This window comes from Kogia breviceps, chromosome 10, assembly GCF_026419965.1.
Source record: "Kogia breviceps isolate mKogBre1 chromosome 10, mKogBre1 haplotype 1, whole genome shotgun sequence".
Taxonomy (NCBI): domain Eukaryota; kingdom Metazoa; phylum Chordata; class Mammalia; order Artiodactyla; family Physeteridae; genus Kogia; species Kogia breviceps.
The window spans coordinates 66,617,696-66,634,525 of NC_081319.1; the positions used below are offsets into that span (position 1 = coordinate 66,617,696).

General features: G+C 34.4%; 1 protein-coding gene across 1 annotated transcript in view; it reads right to left on the minus strand.

Annotated features, from left to right (window-relative positions):
• The window catches only part of TINAG (tubulointerstitial nephritis antigen), a 74,401-nt gene that overhangs the window by 33,440 nt on the left and 24,131 nt on the right, over nt 1-16,830 (minus strand). Inside the window, exons 5-8 of the mRNA XM_059076942.2 lie at nt 14,833-14,956; nt 11,141-11,291; nt 8,669-8,849; nt 7,104-7,149 (exon numbers count right to left, since the gene is read on the minus strand). Of these exons, the coding sequence (XP_058932925.1) occupies nt 7,104-7,149; nt 8,669-8,849; nt 11,141-11,291; nt 14,833-14,956 (502 nt within the window). The remainder of the gene's footprint in view (nt 1-7,103; nt 7,150-8,668; nt 8,850-11,140; nt 11,292-14,832; nt 14,957-16,830) is intronic.

The following is a 16,830-nucleotide window of genomic DNA, read 5'->3' on the forward strand; positions in this document are numbered from 1 at the left end:
GCAGTGTCTTATAGTTTTCTGCATACAGGTATTTTGTCTTCCTAGTTGCTTTATTCCTATGTATTTTATTCTTTTGTTGCAATGGTAAATGGGAGTGTTTCCTAATTTCTCTTTCAGATTTTTCATCATTAGTATATAGGAATGAAAGAGATTTCTGTGCATTAATTTTGTATCCTGCAACTACCAAATTCATTGATTAGTTCTGGTAGTTTTTTGGTGGCATCTTTAGGATTCTATATGTATACTATCATGTCATCTGCAAACGACACTTTACTTCTTCTTTTCCAATTTGTATTCCTTTCATTTCTTTTCTTCTCTGATTGCCATGCCTAGGACTTTTAAAACTATGTTGAATAATAGTGGTGAGAGTGGACATCCTTGTCTTGTTCCTGATCTTAGAGGAAATGCTTTCAGTTTTTCACCATTGAGAATGATGTTTGCTGTGATTTAGTCTCATATGGCCTTTATTATGTTGAGGTAGGTTTCCTCTCTGCCCACTTTCTAGAGAGTTTTTATCATAAATTGTTGTTGAATTTTGTCAAAAGCTTTTTCTGCATCTACTGAGATGATCATATGGTTTTTATTCTTCAATTTGTTAATATGCATACCACATTGCTTGATTTGCATATATTGAAGAATCCTTGCATCCCTGGGATAAATCCCACTTGATCATGGTGTATGATCCTTTTAATGTGTTGTTGGTTTCTGTTTGCTAGTATTTTGTTGAGGATTTTTGCATCTGTATTCATCAGTGATATTGGTCTGTAACTTTCTTTTTTTAGAGTATCTTTGTCTGGTTTTGGTATCAAGGTGATGGCGGCCTCATAGAATAAGTTTGGGAGTGTTCCTTCCTCTGCAATATTTTGGAAGAGTTTGAGGAGGGTGGGTGTTAGATCTTCTCTGAATGTTTGATAGAATTCACCTTTGAAGCCATCTGGTCCTGAACTTTTGTTTGTTGGAAGATTTTTAATCACAGTTTCAATTTCATTTCTTGTGATTGGTCTGTTCGTATTTTCTATTTCTTCCTGGTTCAGTCTTGGAAGGTTATACCTTTCTAGAATTTGGCCATTTCTTCCAGGTTGTCCATTTTATTGGCATGGAGTTGCTTGTAGTAGTCTCTTAGAATGCTTTGTATTTCTGTGGTGTCTGTTGTAACTTCTTTTTCATTTCTAATTTTATTGATTTGAATCCTCTCCCTCATTTTCTTGATGAGTCAGGCTAATGGTTTATCAATTTTGTTTATCTTCTCAAAGAACCATCTTTTAGTTTTATTGATCTTTGCTATTGTTTTTGTTGTTTCTATTTCATTTGTTTCTGCTCTGACCTTTATGATTCCTTTCCTTCTGCTAACTTTGGGTTTGGTTCATACTTCTTTCTCTAGTTCCTTTAGGTGTAAGGTTAGATTGTTTATTTGAGATTTTTCTTGTTTCTTGAGGTAGGCTTGTATAGCTATAACTTCCTTTTTAGAACTGCTTATGCTGCATCCCAAAAGTTTTTGATCATCATGTATTCATTGTCATTTGTCTCTAGGTATTTTTCGATTTCCTCTTTGGTTTCTTCAGTGATATCTTGGTTATTTATTAACTTATGTTTAGCCTCCATGTGTTTGTGTTTTTTACATTTTTTTCCCCTGTAATTGATTTCTAATCTCATAGCATTGTGGTCATAAAAGATGCTAGATATGATTTCAATTTTCTTAAATTTACTGGGGCTTGATTTGTGACCCAAGATGTGATCTATCCCGGAGAATGTTCCATGTGCACTTGAGAAGAAAGTGTAATTTGCTGTTTTTGGATGGAATGTCCTATAAATATCAATTAAATCCATCTGGTCTAATGTGTCTTATAAAGCTTGTGTTTCATTATTAATTTTCTGTTTGGATGATCTGTCCATTGGTGTAAGCGAGGTGTTAAAGCTCCCCAACATTATTGTGTTACTGTTGATTTCCTCTTTTATATCTGTTAGCAGTTACCTTATTTATTGAGGTGCTCCTTTGTTGGGTGCATATATATTTATAATTTTTATATCTTCTTCTTGGATTCATCCCTTGATCATTATGTAGTGTCCTTCTTTGTCTCTTGTAACATTCTTTATTTTAAAGTCTATTTTATCTAGTATTGCTACTCCAGTTTTCTTTTGATTTCCATTTACATGGAATATATTTTTCCATCCTCTCACTTTCAGTCTGTACGTGTCCCTATGTGTAAAGTGGGTCTCTTGTAGACAGAATATATATGAGTCTTGTTTTTGTATCCATTCAGCAATCTTGTGTCTCTTGGATGGAGCATTTAACCCATTCACGTTTAAGGTAATTATCAATATGTATGTTCCTATTACCATTTTCTTAATTGGTTGGCATTTGTTTTTGTAGGTCCTTTTCTTCTGTTGTGTTTCCCACTTAGAGAAGTTCCTTTAGCATTTGTTGTAGAGCTGGTTTGATGGTGCTGAATTCTCTTAGTTTTTCTTGTCTGTAAAGCTTTTGATTTCTCCATTGAATCTGAATGAGTTCCTTGCCAGGTAGAGTAATCATGGTTGTAAGTTCTTCCCTTTCATCACTTTACATATATCATGCCCCTCCCTTCTGACTTGTAGATTTTCTGATGAGAAATCAGCTGCTAACATTATGGGAGTTCCCTTGTATGTTATTTGTCATTTTTCTCATGATGCTTTCAATAATTTTTCTTTGTCTTTAATTTTTGCCAATTTGATTACTATGTATCTCCCCATGTTTCTCCTTGAGTTTATCCTGCATGGAACTCTCTGCACTTCTCAGACTTGGGTGGCTCTTTCCTTTCCCATGTTAGGGAAATTTTCAACTATAATCTCTTCAAATATTTTCTCGGGTGCTTTCTCTCTCTCTTCTCCTTCTGGGACCCCTATAATTCAAATGTTGTTGTGTTTAATGTTGTCCCTGAGGTCTCTTAGGCTGTCTTCATTTCTTTTCATTCATTTTTCTTTATTCTGTTCCACAGCAGTGAATTCCTCCATTCTGTCTTCCAGGTCACTTATCCGTTATTCTGCCTCAGTTATTCTGCTGTTGATTCCTTCTAGTGTATTTTTCATTTCAGTTATTGTATTGTTCATCTCTGTTTGTTTGTTCTTTAATTCTTCTAGGTCTTTGTTAAACATTTCTTGCATCTTCTCAATCTTTGCCTCCATTGTTTTTCCAAGGTCCTGGATCATCTGCACTATCATTATTCTGAATTCTTTTGCTGGACGATTGCTATGTCCTCTTCATTTAGTTGCTTTTCTGGGGTTTTATATTGTTCCTTCATCTAGTACATAGCCCTCTGCCTTTACATCTTTTCTATCTTTATGTGAATGTGGTTTTTGTTCCACAGGCTGTGGGATTGTCATTCTTCTTGCTTCTGCTGTCTGCCCTCTGTTGGATGAAGCTCTCTAAGAGGCTTGTGAATGTTTCCTGATGGGAGGGACTGGTGGTGGGTAGAGCTGGTTCTTTCTCTGTTGGGCAGAGCTTAGTAAAGCTTAAATCCACTTGACTGCTGATGGGTGGGGCTGGTTTCCCTCCCTGTTGGTTGTTTGGCTTGAGGCAACCCAATACTGGAACCTACCCGGGGTCTTTTGTGGGGCTAATGGCAGACACTGTGAGGGTTCATGCCAAGGAGTTCCCAGAACTTCTGTTGCCATTGTCCTTGTCCTCACAGTGAGACAGAGCCACCCCTGCCTCTGCAGGAGACCCTCCAACACTAGCAGGTAGGTCTGGTTCAGTCTCCCCTGGGGTCACTTCTCCTTTCCCTGGGTCCTGATGCACACACTACTTTATGTGTGTCCTCCAACAGTAGAGTCTCTGTTTCCCCCAGTCCTGTCAAAGTCCTGCAATCAAATCCCGCTAGCCTTCAAAGTCTGATTCTGTAGGAATTCCTCCTCCCATTTCTGGACCCCCAGGTTGGGAAGCCTGACGTGAGGCTCAGAACCTTCACTCCAGTGGGTGGACTTCTGTGATATAAGTGTTCTCCAGTTTGTGAGTCACCCACCCAGCAGTTATGGGATTTGATTTTATTGTGATTGTGCCCCTCCTACCATCTCTGTGTCTTCTTCTTTGTCTTTGTATGTGGGGTATCTTTTTTGTGAGTTCCAGTGTCTTCCTGTCGATGATTGTCCAGCAGTTAGTTGTGATTCTGGTGTTCTTGCAAGAGGGAGTGGGAGCACGTCCTTCTACTCTGCTCTCTTGAACCACCTGCAATCTATTTTTAATTGACAGAAGCACAATTACCAGGAACTGAGACCTTTCAGGAAGCCCACTACACTTGACTGATGATCACTATTTCTTGGGCTTCTTGGGCTTTTCCACAAGTCTCTTTAAATTCCAATTAAGCAAGCAGCAAAGGGTGAACTTAGCAAACAGGGTTTAAAGTAATCGTCCTTCATCTTTGGAAGCCAATACAAAACTTTCCTTGGTGAGTTTGAATAAAAAGCGAACCCTTGTCAAAAGAATATGCTGAGAAGGTTGTATCCCTCCAGCTGTGAAGAACTAAGCCAATAGTGTATTGTTTAGAAAGGAAGAGCTTATACTTTATAAAACTCTCCTTCCTTCCCCCACCTAGATTATTTCTTTTCTGTATTGTGTGCTGTTTTATTGAAGGGCTTGGGCAATTCAGGGTGAACACTTTAAACTTCTCCTTTCAAAGACTTGAATTGAAAATATTTTTAGTTGGGCTAGTTAAGTATACCTTGATAACTGTGCACAATGCTTGTCTTAGTTTGATGTGCATTTTTAGTAAAATAAGAAACAATTTTTGATAGATCCTAAAATGAAGCTTCTCTTCCAAAGTCAAATATTACTTTTGATTCCACTTTTTTATTTCATTTTTTAATGTTTCATGCCTTTTCTGTTGCTGTCTAAATATTCTCAAAAGAGGTTAAATCTTCTATATTTACTTTAAAACACCTTCCCATAGGATTTCAAGAATTTATATAGCTGTACTCTATGCAGATCTTTTCTTTTGTTCTCTTTCCAGCACATAAACTTAATTTTAATTCTATAGATTTCAGAAGAATGCACACAGTATTATTTATTCAGAATTCTATTGCCTTTTACATTCTTTTGTACCAAGTGGGAGAAATCCCTGTATATTAGCCCAGGCAACAATATGTAGACAACCACCTTGCATTGACAGCAAGATGAGGCAACCAGCATTTATAAAAGTGTGAAATATTGTTAGTGGTTTTCTCTTCCATAGAATCATTGACTCCATTAGCTTTTCTCAATTCTAAGCACTGCAAATAAAATATACTCTTCAATACAGAAAAAATACCACTGTCAACGAAAGAAACATGAGTGAGACACCATGATAATTAACTTGAAGATGGATCCTTCCTTGAGTTTCTGACACCAAAATAGACTTGATGAACCCATCAACATATAAGTACATAAATTACTGTAGTGCAATTATAGTTTTGGAGAATAGCAGCAAACTTATTACACAGAATTATGACACACCTGAGGGTAGGATGGTGAGCTCTATCTCATGCTCCTGGCTCAGGCTGGTAGGAGCAAGGTTCTCAACAAATATTTGTTACATAGATGTTGAATAATCTTAATTTCAACATTTTTATTTACAAATCTTATTTCTTTATTTTTGATTCATTATGTAAAATTCATGAACACTTATATATTTGACCATAAAATAAACCTAAGGTGTTCTCAATTTTAAATCATTATGATGCAAGTTTCTTTTGACTGATTAAGAGAAAGAGAAAGAGAGAAACTTGAAACAGTAATATAGCGATTGTAGATTCAGAGAGGTTTAAATAACTTGACCAAAGTCATTTAAGTTGCAAACGTCAAAACTGGAATTTCAAATTCAGCCTTGACTTCAAATGCCTGTGTTCCTTCAAATTTGTCACACAAACTCCTCTTAACAAAACATATATTTAAATTACACATGAATTCTCCTGCTATTTTACCAGCCTTCAAAAATTACACAACTGTAAGGAGGAAAAAAATTTCTCTTTATTTGTTTCACGTTTTGTGTATTGTCCCAGGATTTTAAAAGTTAAATTCAGGGCATGATTAGAGTAAGCTTTGGTTTCCCAATAAATGTTAAGTGATGATAAAGATCAATAAAAATTCTCCCAGCACAGTTTTAAAATCTGTGGTTCCTGCAAATGTTGAATCAATACTAATTAGGCCAGCATTCAGAAAAACAAAAATACGTTTTGGCCAATAGTTCCTTGGGTATATAACAGATGTTTTCAATTTAATTTTGTTATGTTTAACTAAATTCTTTAATTTATTTATTTATCAATTCCACTGCATTGAGAATATATTATGGGCCTTTCAGTATTCACACCCTGAATTTCTATTTTAGGCCTCACTGGTTTTGTTTTTCAAGCATTTCAAGGCAATGTTTAGCATAGAAAATATACACTGTGAACCTATTTTTATTCATGCCATTGGTGCAAAATCAAATCAAATAGGTAAGCAGAGGAACTATGTATCAGAAATAATATCTTCATATCAAAATCAATTTACAGAAAGTCAGTATATTATTTCCTTATTTACTGTTAGTTTACTATACATAACACATATGCAAAATTGATCAAAATGGAATGCATGTTATAAAACACAAAAATTATACTGGCTTATTTGATTTCTTTTGAGTTTATAGAAAAAATAGTGTCCACTTTATTTCTACTGCTAAATCTTGATTTTTTTTCAATCCATTACCTAATCCATTTAAACTGAATGAGAAAATTTCTAACACGATGTATGAGTCCTAAATATAAGTAAACAATTAAATGAACTCTATCAGTTAGTATTTCCTGTTCAAATGTCTTTTGGATCTATGATCACTTTGGATACACTTAGCAGACTTTCATCCAATGTGTCATTAACATATGTTTAAGAATTCAATTTATGAATGAGTCTATCTTCTTCAAATAAAAGGTCAGCTAATTAGGTTATTAGGTGAGTGTATCTCCTATAATTACCTTGGTCTTACAACCACTGAATCCTTAAGAATAATCTAAAAGTAAAAATTTTCTATCATTTATTAAGTTCTTTATACAGGAGCTAAAATGTAATACTGTTGTTTATTAAAGGAATAAATAAGACACAACCATATTTCATCAAAGCTTACCTTGAACTGGTCCATTTTGCATGATTTCTTTCATTATCTCAGTTTCCTGGAAAGAAAAATATCAGTGAGCACCATTACTGTTATCAGAACACAGTAAACCTATTGTTTGGTGTGTAATGTTAGGTGCTGTACAATCAGTTTAGGAATTATGCAACCCAGTGTGCCTTGACCACTTGCAATTTACTCTTAATCATCTTTTGAAATACTCACATGTGAATTGCCACATTGATGAAGTTGTTAAAAACAAGACACACACACGTTTCATTGACTCTTACCACTGAAAATAATTTTGGAATGAAGAAAAATACAAAGATTTTTATGGTCACAAAGGAAAAATAATTCAATTAAAACTCTGTTTTATCAGTAGATATTAGTGTCACCTCCATTCTTAGGATCACAAAAGAGATCCCAGAAGATTGTTTAGTGAGGTTCCTCAGTTTTAGCATACAAATATTCCTCTGTTGTTGTCCCCTGTGTAATGTAACCCTTAGGAAAGAGGCAGGTCATTCATTCATCTATTCATATAAATGTGAATACATTGATCAGAGTAAAGACAAGAAACTAGGACAGAAACAAATATTGACCTTGCATGTATCCTGAAGATATTTTCATTTTGGTGGAATAGACAGGCACTAACAAAACTAATTGCATTATGAGATACTAAGTTTTATTACAGAGACAAGCACAAAGTTCCATGGATGCAAACAAGAAAGGGACATTGGTTCTACCTAGGAGTCAAGAAAAAACTTCTCAAAGAAGATGAAGTCTTGACCTACTTCCTTGACATGGAAGTAGGTGGGATAACCATTTGCATCAGAGGAATCATCACCTGGCTAAGTAGAGAAGCATGAAGGTCATGGTGCACCTGAGGAGCAGAGAGTAGGTCAATTTATCAGGAGCATAATGGGCAGGTGGGGGGGCGGGTTAGAACCTGGTTGGAAATGAGTCTGTGAAAGCAGTAGGTCAGAACCAAATCATGAAGCCCTGTATGTCATGGTAAGAATGCCAAACTGTATTCTACAGATATCTGGAAGCCATTGAAGTTTCAAATATTCTGAAAATGAGAATATCTGGGTGACACTGATACAATGGAGTACAATTTTCCTAGGCTTTTAACATGACAAACTGGAATCCAAGAGAATCTTTTTTCCATTATGACTGTGTCCACTTCAATTATTCTGTGGAGTAAGGCAAAGGATTGATAAAATGAGCTTCTATCACAAAAAAGTCAGTGTAAAAGGTTTTGCTGTAGCTTTTATCTGTCAAGTATTTATATATATATGTATATATATATATACATGTATACATATATATGTATATAATTATAAAACTCTATTTCCATAGGCATTTTTGAATTTAAGGCAATCATTTGGACTGCTAATATTACAAAGATCAAAAATTATACCCAAATTGGAGGTCTTTAATAGACATCTTAAGAATATCAAAAATTATACCTGAAAGCATAGCATTATTTTAGAATATACTAGTTTTTAAATAGTTTTAATAACAGTAGTATATATGTTTGAGAAAGTTAACCCTTTCTAATTCTTGCAATTCAGACTTACATTGGAAGAGACTCTGTATGGAGGAGAACATTGGTAGATCCTATTGGATTTCTCGATGCTGTTGGGACAGGGCTTGGTGGCATGTCGCTTTCCCCGCCCATCAGGCCTACTTGTCATGGTGCAGCCATTATGGGTAGCATATTGATCCTTGAAAAGTGGATAGCATGCATGGGATACCAGTCTATGAGGAATAAGCAAAGACGTAAAAGTAATACTTAGGAAAATGCCATAATTACCTATCTATATGCAATTTTACTGAATAAAACATTTGTAAATTATTCTGGCTATGTACAGGTAAGTTTAATGACATTGAACATAGTTGTTCAATCATATTAACTATTCCCCGCCCCATTCCTATTTCTTCATTATTTTTTTTTTTTTCATGGAAAGGCATTTTATTTTAAACATAGCAGTGTGTACATGTCTATCCCAAACTCCCAATCTATCCCTCCCTTGTACCCCTTTCCCCTGGTAACCATAAGTTCCTTCTCTAAGTCTGTGAGTGTGTTTCTGTTTTATAAATAAGTTAATTTATATCATTTTTAAAATATTCTAAAATCTTGCTCAAATCCAGTCTAATAAATAAATTTATCTACTGAGTAGAATTTTCTGAAGATGAAAATTGTTCATCAATTAAATCTGTGGTAATATTAATAGGGGAAGGACTCCTTAAGTCTGCATTTATAATTATAATGTAGAAGAGCCAAATTTAATGTGAAAGAGAATGAACTTTATCATACTCAGATGGAATATTCTGATAAATTATGTAAGTTTTAGAATTAAGGGTTTTTTTTTTACATTTTTATTAAGTTATAGATACCTTCTCATAAGACTTCAATTATTATGTGACTGTAGTTCATGATACTTTGGAAGAATTGTATATACTAATATAGTATTAAAGTTAATATGGTAGAAAGTTATCAGATATATATATTATACAAACAATAAAATAATTTTGATTTCTGATTTTGAAATTAAACATTGAAAAGTACAAATTTTTTGGATCCAAATCTAACATAATTCATTGAATATAGAAGCAGGTATTAAGGAAAATAAAACAACAGAATTGATTTTACGGATAGTCAATGTTGAGCTGGCCATGGAATTATCTGGTGGAATTGCCTCAAGAAAATTCAATAGTGTTCAACAAAGTAAGAGAATCTGAGCAAAGGAGCATGATGAAAACAAAGCCATTTCCAAAAAAAGGTCTCAACTTGGAGATAATGAGGACCATGGATTGAAGTGTGTCAGCCCAAATTAATGTGTTGAAGCCCTAACTACCATGTGATGGTATCAGGAGATGGGCATCTTTGGGAGAAAATTTTAAATGAAGTCATGAGGGTGGGGCCCTCATGCTGGGATCAGTGCCCTTATAATGGGAAAAGACACTAGAGCTCTCTCTCTGCCAGGTGAGGACATGACAAGAAGACAAACCAGGAGGAGGGTTCTCACCAGGAACTGAACTGACTAACACCCCAGTCTTGGACTTCTCAGTCTCCAAACTGTGGTAAACAAGTGCATGTTGTTCAGGCCACACAGTCTATGACATTTTGTTATGTTAACCTGAGCAGACTAATACAATAAGATTTCATTGACTCTCATGTTAAGTTATATTTTTAAGCTCCTAAAAGGCTTTAATTTTTATTATAGTACAAAACAGAAGCCAACCAAGCACTGCTACACCAGGAAGGTATTAGCCCAAGTTGTCCATTCTAAGCACCATCTTATTAGGCAAAACATAAGAAAAAAATTTTAAAGAACTTTATATAAAATTCTTAACACCCACTCTCTCATAGCACCTAAATTCTCTGTAGCAGACCCAGATCACGTAGTGGAGGGGGAAATAACACAGGGGCAGCACATACGTCTACTACTCATTATCAGCTGCAGGTTCCTTAGACAGATAACTCAGCTTTTAAGTAGATTAGTTCTTATAGGTGACACGAGGATGCTCTGTGGGTATCAGACTACATGAGCATAAAGAAATGCAGCCTGCCTCTTCTCATCAGGTGGGATGGATGGTGACATTGATGTTCATGAGTTGTGGCAACTATACAGGACGTCTTTATGTTATTCCTCTGATTCTTAACTTAATTTTTACCTGGGATTATCTACTCATCTACCTGGGGAGCTAAAGTTCTCAAGAGAGGTATCAACAATATCAACTACTCTCCTCCCTCCATGGCAACTCAGTAGAACCATTTGGGTCAGAGCCACAAGAAGACAATGCTCACTTGACTCTTCATTAATTTAGCTAGAAATGTATATATTCCTCAAACAATTGTTTCCAATAGCTTATAATCTCAATAGATACCAAATATAGTATATATTTGAATATAATCCATGTGTTTATATAGAAGTAGCATATATATTTGTAAATTTTTTGGAAAACTCTTAATATATATGTTTTCTTATTCTAACCTAAGCTACACTCTTAAGAATCCTAGAGATGTGTGTTGGGGAGCTATTTACCCACGTTTTCTCAGGTACCACCAAGCCCTATCAATGCTTCCACTGTTGCATCCATGGCGGTTCTTGGCACAGCAAGAGATTAAATTCTGAGGGGATAGGTTGGCTGTGTATCGACCTTTGGACTGAATCGCTATGCGGTCAGCTGCTACACCTGTTTCAAAGAGAATATTGATTAATAGTCAAGTGACACATGGTATTGCCAAGAATTTACATAGTGCTTTTTGTTTGAATCTTAAACTAGTCTTGGAAACTTAATGTAACTAAAAATCAAGGCCAAATGTGACGAATATATCTGTGTATTCCAACAAGTTCAACTGTGTCATCATTTCAGTTATAGTTTTTGTCCAGTCTTGGCATTGCTTCATTGTCTTACCAACTTCAAAGACTTCTCTAGTTCCTTGTTCCTTTCATGTTCTATATACTTCTGAATTTTTCATTAAGAAATTTGCCAAGTGAAACTCCTTGAGGGCAAGAGCCATATCTTACATTTATGTCTCCTATACGTAAAACAGTGTTATATATAATCATGGCTTAAAATATATTTTTGAAGTGAATGTAACTAGACTCAGGAAATCAGAAAAACTGATCATAGAAATATTAATTGGAAATTCATCCGTGTTAATCTGATGTATTGGAATAAATTTAATCTTTGGTTTTTAAACTAATCGAGACTAACATAAATCTACATTATAAACTATCAAAAAGCTACATAGCACATTTTTATGTTTACAATTTTCTTGAACATTATGATCCTAATCTTATCTTAGTAGATGTGGAATTTACCTTGTTTTATATATATATATATATATATATATATATATATATATATATATATATATATATATATATATACCTTTTGTGATTGAACCTTCTATTTATTTAAATAATTCCCTAGCATGGTTGTTGTTAATCAGTTTGTTCCTTTCCCCAACACACATTTGTTGACCACCTACTAGGTGACAGGCACAGAGTCATCATACTGACCTCATAGAATAATAGACTAGGGAAACTAATCAACCAGTAGCAGAAAACTACTATGTGAGCATTTTGATCATGCTTCCATGATAATATGTGTGTTGAGATCATGAGAAAATTGGAGTCAGTGATATTCCTGTACAGATTTTTTTGTTGTTGTTGGAGACCTGATATAATCTTGTTTTTAATCTCTTATTTTTGATGAAAGGCAACAAATTCATAACCTTCCTTCTATCTATGCACTTTTCTCAGAAGTTATTGTTTTAATTCATCAAAATTATCTGTGTACTGAAACCCCTCAAGATGCTAGCTTAGAATTATTCCAAAATAATTCATTTTAAAGTAATTCCTTTACATATGTATTTTTGCAAATACATGGTTTTTATGTAATTACAGTATATGTACAATTCTGTAGTGTAATTGCTGGCACATTTTAGACACTCAGTGTGTGTTGAATCTATATGTTCCTACTTTCTTCTCAATTCCCATTTATTTTGTGCTAGATACATTTCATAGGAGCAAACGCCATTATACCACCATCTCTCTTAGTCTCAAGAAAATAATTCCCTGTTTCATAAAAGAAAATAGAAATTCTTTGATGCTTCAACTTTCAGTACAAGGGTTCAGAATCAAGTATATTTTTTAAATGTTAGTGTAACTATTCTTGGTTCAGAAAAGACTTTCACAAATAATGCTGAAGGAGTCAGAAGCCTGACTTCTGGGATCACTTCTGAGACTTCTCGCCTTTCACTTTGGGCAGGTCACTTTCCCTCTTTGTACCTCTTTTACAAAACCAAAGGCTTGAAAAAGGGGACGTCTAACATCCCTTCCAGCCCCATGAATCTGTAGATTTCAACTAAAGGATGAGGGTTTAAATTCTGATGATCTTCAATACATTGCTTTTTTACAGGCATTTCTGAATCTCAGTGAAGGTTTAATCCAAATGCACTTGAAATACTTGGAAAAGGTCAGAAGATTTAAGAATGACTCAGTTCAGCAAATTGCTTTCCACTCTTTCTCTGAAAACTTTCATTGGGCTTTACCTCTGAGACTCACACTATTATTTTCCCTGCTTATTTTATTCTGTCTCCAAGTTTGCTCTGCAGTATGTATTGCCCTCACCATTTCAAACTCCTTCACCTCTTAACTTCTGATATCTTGCTTGAATTTTATTTGGTGGCATAACAATATTTTTATACGTATGTATATTTTTAAATTGTATTTATCCCATTTAATAGTTTTTAGTTTCTTTGAAAGACTTCTCTTATTTTAACTACAACTTCCTGACAATTTTCTAGGTCTTTAAGAGACCCTAGAATATTCTTTTCTTTACTTAACACACTAAAAAAAATAGTATCAGCCTGATTTGATGTATTGAATACACAGGATACAAAACTGTGTCGCCTGTTAGGTAGAGGGACAAATCGAGACTTAGCCCTGTGCTGAGGCCATCTATGGGGCTGTGACCTGGGGATACCAGAGTACACAGGCCAAATCAGCCTAGCAAATTACTCTCAGTATTTTACCACCAATGTCTTTCCTAAGACATGTTCAGAAATACTGGTCTAACTTAAAGTAAAATTCTTATATATCCCCTAGGAGGTGTAATACATTAAGCACATGAACATAAAATGACAAATGATTTATCTGATTAAATATGTCCCCAACCAACTAGAATAGGGCTCAAAGAGGTCAAGAGACTGTTTATACTGGGGGAATAGGCATTAGTGTAGAGGTAACAGATGGAGATGCTCCAGAGGTGAGTTCAGCTAAATGCATCTTTTCTAGAATGAACTAGCTCATACTATGAAGTGATGATATTTAGACAAAGAATTAGCACTCCTCTGTGCCAAGGAGTGCCACCCTTCAGAGCTTATCAACTTATTTCATGATGCTTTCAGTACTTAGTTTGTTTTTGAGCACTCTTTTGGAATTATTTTTAAGCCTAGACCACAGTTTTATGAAAGTGATCTTTGATAGTAGACAATCAATGTCATATTAGGCTTAATTACTATAATACAGTCAACATGCTTTTGAGGATAATTTGGAGACCAAATCTTGGGATTAACCTGAATATCGATTTACTGGACTTGTGAAAATATATAAAAGTTGCTGCAACAGAGGTATGTATTCCTCACACAGCTGAAGTAACAGCAAACCTAATTTGGAAACTACTCTTATTAGAAGATCAATTATATCACTTTAGAGTCAGAATCTACATACTTGCTTTTATCTAAAATGAGATAAAACCCATTTAATCCATTACAATTAGTTCTGAATTCTTACTTCACATCAAATCTACTAGTTTAATAATTAAATATATTCTTTCAGATCTTATCAAGAAAAAAGAATATAAGAATTATATGTCTGTGTGATATGCATATTAAGATTACAGATAGTACTATGGGTAAAGAGGAACTTTATACTCTTATTATCTGGCCTTAATTCTCAAAGAACAAATAAATTTTGGTAACTTCTTTGTTGCTCTTTTGATCTACTCTCTATTTAAAATTAGATGCTAAAAATAAAGGCCAATTTTCAGAGTAAAAACATGTTTTTATATCATTTTCAGGCTGCTTTCTCTGGCCAGAGTAAGATTTTAAATTGACCAAATGTTAATATTTAACTGGTCTAAATTAAAAACCCTTTTAATTACTATACCAAGATCTAGAGTCAAAGGGAGATTTATAAGGAAGTAGTTAAAATGATTTTATTACTTGCAGTGGAAAAAGCCCAGGATGCAGCACAATTTTTTTGATCCAATGGGCCATGGGTCCATCCAGGCCATTTGTAAGAAGCAATAAAGAATTCTGGAAGATCAGTTGTTTCAGGTAAAGAAGCCTAAAGAAGAAGTAGAGGCAGAGGTGTCAGCATTTTTCAAATATATTCCAAAAACCATTATGAGAAAACACCCTGCCCTTTTACAATGTTTGTCACTGTTTTTTATTTTGTACATCCAATTTTCTGAATGGCATCCCTGAAAAGAGTTATTTGTGTAAGATATCTATGTCACTCTATGTTTAAAAATGGCAATTCAATGTGGGGAATCATAATATATGTAGTACAAAAACGTAAGAACAAACATAGAATGTGGTACCGTATGGAGCAATAATTTCGGCCATTGTTTCTATCATCTTGAATCAGAGTTTTGGTCATCCTTGTGGAAGACCACATGATATTATTTAAATTTGGCCTCATAAACAATGTTTACTTTTATATCCCTCCTACATTGAGAATGTGTGCACTTCTGATGTGAAATTAATTTGGAAACAATGAATTTGTGACAAATATGCATTAACTTACTTGGAGCCCCAAGAAACACCAATTTTGTACCAGCTATTGGGAAACAAAACTGGGATAAATTGATGGATAGCTATAAAATCCTTGAAGAATAAAAAGAATTTCAGAAAGCATGTAATGTCAAACATACAATGAATGTCAAGATGTCTTCAGAGTCTATGTTAGGTCCTGACAGTTTCAGCTGCTCTCTTTCGAAGAAGGCACATTAAACATATGGACCTTGCTCTGTTCATGTCACTCGAAGAAAGTCTAAAGCCCTATACCCTGGTTTTTTCTTTCAAGCTCCTAAAGAGTAATAAGTTTCACTTCCATAAATAATCAGTATTCCAACAAAATAAAGATGTGTTTATTAATTTTCTATCACTTATGTATACACATACATTCACACACACACATAATTTTTGAGAGTGCTTTAACGTTTTAAAAGTGTTTTATTTTCTCAATAGCTTTATGTGATATAATTAGGGCAAATATTATTTACTCTTTTACGAATGAGGAAACAAACCTCTAAAAGTTAAATGACATACTAAGTCCTCTCACTTAACTGAGAAATACCCCTGAGACCAGACCCAGATATTAGATTTCTTAACACTGTGTTTCATTCATCATTTAGCCACTTTATCAGAAATAATTGGATACTTTGCAAAAGAAGTAAAATGTCTACTGAGAATTTTTATGATTGTTCATCGAACAAGTCAGGCTACTGAACCAATATCTTGCCCTGAAAAATTACTTCTGACAAGTATAAAACAGCTTGAGAGACTAAAGGAAAATTTAAAATGTACACTTCTGCTTGAAAAGATATCCATCCAAAATATTTATAAATTCGAATTTCAATGAAAGAGTTCAGTTTTGATTCAAAAACTATTATCATCTGATAAGAAAGTGATTAAATCCTGAGTTTCATTACTAAAAACACTGCTATTTAGGTGATGGAAGAAAAGTGCCAGATCTTTAAGCCGATCATGGTAGGGTATCTACATGATAACTTAAAGAACAGTATCATAGAAATCCTAGAAATTCAGGTGATTTTAGATTCCTGTGCCATCAGATTGGCCATAGAATTGGAGCATAAATTTACTGCTCTGAGGAGATAGTTTCAGAGACATAGACTAATTCTCCAAGAGCCTTTCTACCTGGGACAGAGATACACATTCCCTATACATTACTCATACTTTCCAATTGTATTATTATTGGCTAATCAGTGTGCTTTTAGGAATTTATAGTATTAAGTTGCCTCATGTTCCAGAAAAATAGCTAGAGTGTCACTGTTATTTTAATTTATCACTTTATAATTCTAATTTAATAGCAGAACTAGGATATTTCCCTTCTGCTCTGTGGAAGCAGTAAAGATATAACTATGACTTCAGACAGATTTCATCAGGATTAAGCTATTCAGAATCTGATGTCCCCAT